This window comes from Mesocricetus auratus, unplaced genomic scaffold, assembly GCF_017639785.1.
Source record: "Mesocricetus auratus isolate SY011 unplaced genomic scaffold, BCM_Maur_2.0 Super-Scaffold_100676, whole genome shotgun sequence".
NCBI classification, from domain to species: Eukaryota; Metazoa; Chordata; class Mammalia; order Rodentia; family Cricetidae; genus Mesocricetus; species Mesocricetus auratus.
This window is the reverse complement of record NW_024429266.1, coordinates 12,815,296-12,825,372: the sequence shown is the minus strand read 5'-3', so window position 1 is coordinate 12,825,372 and position 10,077 is coordinate 12,815,296. Positions and strand designations below refer to the sequence as shown.

General features: G+C 41.6%; 1 protein-coding gene across 1 annotated transcript in view; it reads right to left on the bottom strand.

Annotated features, from left to right (window-relative positions):
* Window positions 1-5,482: 5,482 nt before the first annotated feature.
* Window positions 5,483-10,077, bottom strand: part of Wdr26 (WD repeat domain 26) — a 39,808-nt gene continuing 35,213 nt past the window's right edge. Inside the window, 1 exon segment of the mRNA XM_040738924.1 lies at window positions 5,483-10,019. Within this exon segment, the coding sequence (XP_040594858.1) occupies window positions 9,994-10,019 (26 nt within the window). The 3' untranslated portion in view covers window positions 5,483-9,993.

Here is a 10,077-nt window from a genome sequence, read left to right as displayed (position 1 = left end):
GTGATGTATGTGTCCACACAGGAAGAAAGGATTTGAGATGGCATGCAAAGTAAACTCGGTTCCCCAGAACTCTGAAATCACAGAAATTATCCCAACCGGAATCTTGTGCTTCTGCCTGGGAAAGGGCTAAGAAGCTGTAACACAGGAGTTACTTTGTTGTATCTTTTTCATACCTTTTCTCTCTGGGACACCTGCTTAACACCCCTACCTACCTTCCATTGCTTCTCAGTGGTACTCAAGCTTTTCAAGCAGACCTGTTGGCGGATTCATAGAACTGAGACAAGCTATCATACTTAAAGTGGCTCCAAGGTAGTGGAGGACTTTGGTCTGAAATGTTTCATCTCCAAGTGTTCCTAACCCAAACCCAGTGTAGCTGGGCACCTATCACTTACTTGTCTGTCAGGCATAAGCTCCTGAGGCCGAGTTAATGAGAAAGCTATCTAGTGTCTAACAACCAAACTTCATTCTGAAATACCAACTAGTTACAAATAAAACCCCTTTCTTTCTCAAAGCCAGGAAAGGGGTGGGGGAATCATGCCTCTGGACTTTCTGGAGGGAGGGGGGATGCTTCTATAAATGCTGAAAAGGAGAAAACAGACACTTGCCTGAGTGGCTGTGCCTCCAGCGGTGCTGTACAGTGATCAGAGCATTGCAGTTTCCTCTCAAAGATGAAGACAGGCCTGGGGATTGTCAGAGATCTCAAAAATGTGAACATCTCAAGTCCAGTTAGTTCAGTGTCCCCCTGGCCCTCTGGAAAGGCTCTGGTGTTGAGGGCCTGGCCAGTGCAGACTACCGTTGGGTGCTGCTCTGCTGGGTCACACCCCTTTTCCTTCTAGGCTTTTAATAACAACATGATAGCTAGTTACCTGTGTAGAGCTGAGGAAATACGACCCAAGATACCGCCCCACTCATCAGACACCTACCTGGCCCCTTTCATGCTTGCTACACACAGGAGACTAGCAAGCACAGAGGCTTCCCTCTGACATGGGCTCCTGTGGGAAGACTCACCACTTCCACACGCTGACACTTGTATGCAGTTGGTCTCTTCCTAGATTGTGCGCTCCTGGAGAGCAGGGTCCACTCTGATCATGACTGGCGCCTAGTACAGTGCCTTGCACACACAGTAAATGGCTGTTGAATAACAAGCTAATCTGATTGTGTTGTTCTGTTGTCCTTTAATTCAGAGAAGCAGTGATGGGACAACAGAGTCAAAGCCCATCACTCTATCTCTCCAAGTATTCTTTTTTAAATATTTTTTTCAGCACTCGGCAGACAGAGGCAGGCGGATCTCCGTGAGTTCGAGGCCAGCCTGGCCTGGCCTACAGAACTGAGTGCCAGAAGAACCTCCAAAGCTACACAGAGAAACCGTCTTGAAAAACAAAAAACAGCAACAACAAAATTTTCGTGTATTATTTTGCTTGTATGCCTGTCTGTGAGGGTATCATCCCGTGCAACTGTAGTCACAGACAGTTGTGAGCTGCCACATGGCTGCTGGGAATTGAACCTGGGTTCTTCCAAAGAGCAGCCAGTGCTCTTAACCACCAGCCCAATGTTGCAGTGCACACTACAAGTATTATAAGATCTTCTGGGCTTATAAGGGAAGCTGTTGTATTGAGGTTACTTCAGACTGCTGAAATTAACTTTGCTTACAAGTAACATTTTATCAGAACTTAATGGGTTATCACATACTAGGTTTAATAATGCAGAAGTAGCCAGGCAGTGGTGGTGCAAGCCTTTAATCCCAGCACTCTGGAGGCAGTCAGGTAGGTCTCTGAGTTTGAGGCCAGGCTGGTCTACAGAGCTTTCCAGAACAGCCAGAAATCTAATCTTGGAAAAACAATAAAATGATGATGATGACAGCAGAAATAGGCTGAATTGGGGTGTGGCTCAGTGTTAGTGCAATTTTCTGGCAGAGCAAGGCTATGGATTCCATCTCCAGTACCACAGAAGGGGAGAATTTGAAATTGTTTGCTATTTAGGTTCAGCAATCTGAGATTGTCTTTTTGGTTTTTTTGAGACATGGTTTATTTATCTGTGCAGCTTTGGAGCCTGTCCTGGCATTCCTCTGTATACCAGTCTGGGCCTCAAATTCACAGATCCGCTTACCTCTGCCTCCCAAAGTACGGGGATTAAAAGTGTGAGCCACCACCGGCTGATGTTGTCTTTAAGTTTTTACATGTAGTGTTGGTCTGCCTGCGTGTCTGTGCACCACGTTTGTGCGGTACCCCAGAAGCCAGAGGAGGACATCAGATCTCCAGGAGCTGACAAGTGAGTACCGAAAATCAAACCCATGTCCTCTGAAGAACAGCCAGTGCTCTTAACTGCAGTCATCTCTCTAGTCTATTTATTTATTTTTAAAGACAGGATCTCCTGTGTCCTGGGCTGGTCTAGAACTTAGTTACCAACCAAACTACATCCTAAGTTTTGTCTTTTAAACCAGAGATACCATTTTGCCATGTACTGTAAGAGATGGAAATATTTTTGATGTAGTAAAATTGGTTAGCAAGGCTATTAAAAAAAAATGGCCATTCTTGAGGGTTTTCAGTGAAGCCATTTCCCTCAAATGTCCTAAAAGGCAGAAGGCTAGCTGTTGCTAATGTCGTGGTCACTCAAAGCCTCAACTGTGGTTACTACAGTAAGCCACAGCACGTACGGTACTACACTCTTCCTGCCCTCCAGAAAGGTCTTTTCAGAAAGACAGCTTTTCAGTTGCCCCCGCGAGGCTGGGTGGGAAGAGGGTGTGATCACAATCAACTTGCTGAAGCACCGAGGTTTGACTGTGGCCTGGCCTCCTCTGCTGTCAGTCTGCTCTGCTGATCCTTAAAGTGCCGTTTTTGCATGTATCAGTTTCCACTAAACATGAGAATCTGGGCAAAATGTGGGCTCCTCCCATCCCTTTCTCACAGCTCACTCCCAAGGATCCGTGACGTCAGCTTATGGGATCTGACTTCATCTTAGACCCACTCCTCCCTAAGCCATTTACTCTGGGCTGGCACTTGAACAAAGGACTTTCGTCCATTCCCAAAGCTTGCTTCAAACTGATCTTCTCCAGGGAAGAGATCATGGATCCAACTGTGGCAAGTTTCCCTGAGACCTTGACTTCTTGGACCTGCTCATTGCAGGGCAACTGGGCAGAGCTGAACCTTACTTAACTGAGGGCAACACATTAGCTGCTATAATTTCTGACAGCAGGGACCCATGGGATGAGGCAAGTAGCAAATCTGTATTGATTTTCTAAATTAAAAGTTTCATAGGGTGAGGGGTTATGGATCTCAGTGGAAAACTTTGTGGATTCAATTATCACCTTCCATCTTGTTGAGAGAGTGTCTCATTTCTGCCATTGCCCAGCATACTCCAAGATAGCTGGCCAGCTACCTTCCAGGTGATTGTCTTTGCTCCCCAATCCTAAGATTACAGATCTCAGTCACCATATCCAGTTCCTTTGAGTTCTGGGGATTGAACTCAAGCTCATAAGGAAGTGCTTTTCTTATCTGGTGAGCCATTGCCTCTACCCAAAAGTTTCTTTTAGTGCTGGGAACTGATAGGCTTTGGCTTCACAAATGGGAAGCAAGTGCTTAAGTCACTGAGCTCCATCTCCAGCCTCTTAGTTGTAATTTTCTACCAGTTGTAATAATCAATCATTGTACCAATAACCTATCTCCTATACTCCAAAGCAAGTTCAACATCACATGTTAAGGTTTAGAATCTTAAAGCATGCACAGATATAATGCCAACACTCTACATAAACTATCACTTTTTGGGGGAGGGGGTCTTGCTATGTAGCTTAGGCCAAGTTCAAATCCACAAACCTTCTTCCGCCTTTCCTTCCTGAGGAGCAACTAGTTGGACTATGTAATTTCTTTCCATTAAATAACCCATGAGGGCTCAAATTTCCCCAGGGCTCAAAAGTTCTGCAGTTGGTTTGTTAACGTAGTGATCTAAACAAGGTCTATACATTTGGACAAGTCTGTAAAGCTTTTATTTCACTGCAGTAGTCAGAAGAGGGACTGGAGTTGCAATGGTTGTGAGCTGCTATGCAGATGACTAGAATTGAACCCCGGCCCCCTGAAGATCAGCCAGTGCGCTCTTAACCTCTGAGCCATCTCTCCAGTCCTAGAACTTGCTATGAAGACTATGATGGCCTTGAATTCTGCTTTATCCCGTTTTCTTAAGACAGGGTTTTTCTGTGTAGTTTTTGCTGTTCTGGAACTCATAGAGATCCACCTGCCTCTGCTTCCTGAATGCTGGGATTAAAGGTGTACGCCATCACTGTCCAGCCTTGTTAAGCTTCATATCACTCTTCAAAACATTTTTTCAAGAATTCAGTTCAGTGTCTGTTAGGATACTATTAGTTGTTTTCACAGATGAGGGGCCTGGCTTTGACATACTAAGTAACTTGCCTGAAGACTCTAGAAAACTCAAGTGTGTATATGGATACCTCCTGAAATCTCAAATCATTTAATTTTAATGACACTAACAATTTTTGATTTTCCCAAAGTGGCCACCTACAGACTAAGGGAAGACTATGGTATGACTATAAACAATAGCTTTAAGTTAGATGTAAGCTGGGAATTACCATTTGCCTTATAAATCTACTGTACTGTATTATCAAGTGGCTTGTTTTAGGGCTGAAATACACTAAACAGTGAGTATATTGGCATATCAGTACCACTCAGTCCCTCAAACTCTCTTGCTCCTACTTCTAATTTGTGGTGTCATCACAGGTTGTAATACAGCTTGGTCTTGTGATGGTTAGACAACAATCCCTGGGTTGGTGGTAGGTGGATACCATGTAATTATAGTTCTCTGGGACTGGAAAGGTGGCTCAGCAGTTAAGAGTGTCTGAGTCCTAGATAAGTGTCTGGTGTTACACAGTCCTGCAGCTCCGTCTCCAGGGACTCCATACCTTCTCCAACTTCAGAGTGAGGATGAAAGTGTGTACAACACACACACTTTCTTCTCAGAGCGAGGACGAATGTGTGTACAGCACACACACACTTTCTTCTCAGAGCGAGGACGAATGTGTGTACAGCACACACACACTTTCTTCTCAGAGTGAGGACAAATGTGTGTACAGCACACACAAACACTTCTTTCAATTTTATTATGTGTTTCTTTGGGAGGGGCATGTTGTTGCAGGAGCTGGTTCTCTCTTCATGTAGGTTCTAGTAATCAGTTGGCTCATTAGGTTTGGCAACAACCACATCTATCTGCTGAGCTATCTAGATGGTTTTTCCCTCTAATGAGAGATCTGAAACTGGTTTGGAAACCAGAAATCTTAACCCAACCCTACCCAAGTTGAGTCTCACATGCACTTGTATTAAGTACAGGCTTGGAATCTAACTTTATCCATGACTGGCTGCACAATGGCCTCCTTTAAGAACACCAAGAACTGTTTCCTTAGACTCCATTTACAAACCCTACATCAAGATATGGCAACCAGTTCAGCAAACTAGTTGTTTGAGATGTAACACAACAAGAATTCATTATTCATTCTGTTTATTGGATTGAGATAAGGGAATACAAAGGACTGGGCAAGTGCTGTGCACTGACATGGAAAAGGTGTAATTAAAATAAAATTTAAAAATCCCAGTAAAGCAAATCCAAGTTACTGTAATTTCAATCAAACAAAAAAATTAAATGACATTTAATATACCACACATTTATAAAATAAATGTCAACCAAAAGGTGTCTTGTAAATAATTAGTAGAACAAGTGAAAATAAATATGAGACCTGAAGTTTTTATACTTTAATGAAATAATAAAACAAAGAAATTTAAACTACTAAATATAATCTGAGAGGCAGTTAAAAAAGCAAACCCCAAAGTTTAAGAACACGATCCTCTGGAAACATCTACCATAGTTAACTGTTACGCCACACCAACATCGTGTGAGCTACAGTGCCTTATCACTCTCTACAGTTCAGAAATCTCCAGAGCAACACCCAAGTTCTTTATGTGATCTCTACAGCTTGGTTTGTAAGCACATACATGCTTTTGCAATCTACTCCCCTCAACACACACACACACACACACACACACACACACACACACACACACACACACACACACACACACACACACACCCCTCCCTCCCTTTCTCCCTCTCTCTTACTTTCTAGGGGCCAATAACATTTTCCCCCTCTGAGCCTAAAAAATTGTTATGATTTAATTCTAGCGTATTGATCCTGATAATGTAACTGTCTAAGTCAAAAGGTGGGACACAATTCATTCTTATAAAAATAGACAAGTATTAACCAAGTCTTACACTCAGGAGAGGGCACTTTACATGTGCACAAGACTCCAGTAAAAATGACAACCTAGAAGTTATTTCTAGGATACTTTATGAATCAAGGTCTTTCTCAAAACACACAAAATTTTATGCGATTAACTTCATTAAATCCAGGCTATCTGGATGGGGATGAGTTTTTACAGCTTGTTTTTGAAATTCTGGGGCAGCTACTGTAACAATAGCTCAACACTTCCAAGTTTAGATTAAGCTCACCCTGTTTTTAGAAAGTGTCTACATGTAAATGCAAATTCACCTCTTTTAAGTTAGCAGTTTAAGTGAAATCAGGCATGGTTTCGGGAATGGAGGGAATGCTTTGGCCAGCAAACGAAGGGAGAATTGCTCAAGTCAGAGACATGAAAGTAAAAATACTAAGTAAAAATATATTTTAAAAATGGGACACAAAGGATATTAAGACAAATTATCTTCTTCCTCCCCATTCTTCTGTAAAGTAAATGACATGGATATGTTCCCTTTCAAGAGATGTGCGACACTTTTACCCACTGGGAGGCAGAGGGTCAGTTCTTGTTTGCAGGAACATCCTAAAAAAGAAGATTTCAAGGTGGGGAGGGGTGGGAAAGAAGAATTTTCTATTAATGCCACAGAATGCCAGTCGAGGCAGAGCACTCCTACTCTCTAATCTTACTGAATTACTGCTGTGTTTACTCAGACTAAGGAAATAGTGACAAGATTGCTCTTGGTTCATGTAGCAGGTTATTTTAATCACTTACACTCAGAGAATTCTTTTTGTTCTCCCACCCAATAAAATGGGCCAATATATGGGGACATCTGCAAGTAAAATTTCCTGTTTTCAACTACTTACCTGGCTTGGCTAGAATACATTTATCTAGCCAGCAAGAGCAATGAAATACAGGTGGCATGAATACTAAAACACAAAAATCAGATCTGAAGCTTTGTCATCTCCCCCAGCTAACTCCCACTCTAATTCTTTTTTTCATCACCCACACACCAACCTCAGTGAGTCCCAAATCCAACACTTTACCACTAATAACCAGTAATTACTTAGAGGAAAAAGACATTTAATTTCATTCTTGCTCTAGCCCTTAATCAACGCATTAACAACAACAAAAACATTTTCAAGCACACGGTATTGAGCCTACTAACCTGATTTTTGGAGTAAAAAAATCTCCACTATTTTGATCTATGTGCAAAAAGTATTGGTACTTTTCAGTTTATACATTGGTTAGTATCTTGTGGCTGGCTTGACAGAATTTTCCCTCTTAAGCCTTTATGTAGTTTATCACATTGTCAGAAGATTTCATTTAATAGCTATGGGTTAGAAAAATCCTGCCACCAGGTTCTTCCATCATAAAAGCTAGGTTTCGTCACCATCTTTCCTACCGTTCTAACATACTCACTTCATTGTAAATATAGGAAACAGACCCTTACAGCAAAATGGCACAGTGAAGTGCCCGGTCTATACAGGAAGCCGCTAGTTAGGACAGATCTGGAAACCAAACTCACCTAGCTACTATGAACACCTTTGCATAGTTGTAACTCCACTTTAACAAGGAGTTATGGTCTTGTGAAATGACCCTCACTTTCAGTCCATGTTTTACTCCTAAGTGTTTTTAACTGTCCTTCAGAAGCACTGTGAAAACTCAGGTGTAGGTGTGGCTTGGTATACTAATGGAATCTCAATTGTCAGACTGCCCTGAATGGGCAGGAAGTTCAAGGAACATTACATATGTACCATATAGTACAATGTAACTACATTTGTAAACAGCTGTGGAGTTCTGCGCCCACATTTTATTAATGACTGTTACCGTAGAGACTGGGATGTATGTATTAATGGCTTCAGGGTGTATCAATCAAAATACGGTTTTAACTGCACTGAGGTACAGGAGTTGCCACTTAATTAATATAGTTATGAATGAAAATTTTTATTCAAGCTTAAAGTGAAAAGTAATTTTAGTCAAGAAATGAAGTACCAGATAAACGGTAACATATTTTAACTTAGATGTATCAAAACAGGATTTCTCTGATTTTCTAAAGTGGTGGTCTCTGCAAAATGAAGCTTAAAGGAATCTTTTACACACCAATTTGATAAAACAATTGCCAACTACGATCTGTTATTTCCTTAGTATGGGCTTTGGGAGAATAAACACTATTTTAAGGCCCACAACCCTGTCCTAGGGCCGTGAAGGCTGTGATCGTGGTGAGAATGCTACGGATTTGGCTTGGCTTCAAGGCCAACTCGGTACAAGATTTGTTTTCTTCACCAGGATCTTACTTTGAGAGTAATTCCACTTCTCTTTCCAAAGGCTGTGGTCACCCTGATTATCCTCTACTGAAAAACAGGGGATTTCAAGGGAGACTGTTAGATCCACAACATCAGACATTAGATGTAGTCCTCAAATGAGAAGTCTTTTTTTCCATAAAGGAAACCATCCCTTACACTAAAAGGGAGCAGGGGGAAAAGACTGTCCACAGCACCAGTTTGAGTGAGGTTCAGTATGGCAACATCTGAGAAGCTGAGATGGAATCTTCTTTAAATTCCAATGACCCTGAATGTTGGGCATTAAGGGCAATTAGGAGAAATGACTGAGGTTTTAATCCCAGTTTACACGTCTGTAACCTGCAAAGTTCTCCTAAGTCTCAACTACACTATCAATCCCCAAAGCAGGTCTATCTCCCGATCTCTAGTTTTACTAGGTCACACCAAGGCCACAAAGAACCTGGAACAAGTTTTCTTGAAAACCTACACTGATGGCTGATTTTTCATGTTGATGTATTTATAAAATTCTCCTTTTGAATCTTGAATTTCTTCACCATCAGATACTGATGTCCCTTTGGGCATAAAATAAAAAGGGGAAACCTTCAAAGTATCTCTCTGGCTTTCCTGTGCCGTGTCCCTCCTTCTGAGCACGTTTCTGACCGTGCCACGTCTCAGGTGGCACTCCAGAGGAGCTCAGTCACACTGCGTGTCTCAGTCACAGAGGAAACTGTTTTTAAGCTGGTTTGGATTCCAAATGTATACAAATGAAGTCACTTTAATCCTATAAATACTTCTTAATTTATTATTAAAAAATTGTGCTGTTAACCCTTTTACGGGGCAACAAGCTATGTGAAAAGTACAAAACTTTTTGTCAAATGTAATATTGAGAGTGCTTTTGACATAGTTCACTGGTTTATCATCTGATCAGTATATACTGCGCAACGGGCAAGGCTAGAATCCATGAACCAAGCTGCAAAGATCTCAAGCTAAATAAGGCGGAAAGATTTGGAGAAACAAAAAGAAATTCTTTCCTGTCCAATGTATACTCTTCAGACTAATGAACTCTTCCTATCAAGCCTTCTAAACTGTTAAATAAAGTTTCCAAACAAGCATTTGAACTTCATTACACAGAAGAGCAACAAGAATGGTATCCCACCAGACAAAAGGCAGGAGGGAAAATATATATACTGAGTTCAATGGGTAAGCCTGAATGTAGCACAGTTCTTCACAACCGATGGGGAATAATTCAACATGGTGTCCAACAACGTTCTAACGACGTGCTTCATCGACTGGTTACTATGAAGCAAGGTGTAAATGTTTGGCCCCAATCGGGCTTCAGAAATGGTTCTTTTTTCATGACGAGCATGTCTGTCCAGCTATCAATCATGTTTGTTTGCACCAAATCCCAAGCCATTAAAATACGACTAATTTTAAGTTAAACAGAAGTCGTCTGCTCCAATTCGCCATCAACTATCCATGCTACTGCATTCCTCTAAATGAAGAGAAGATGAAAATGTGTACAGAGAGAAAAAGAAAAAAGGGAGAGAAGG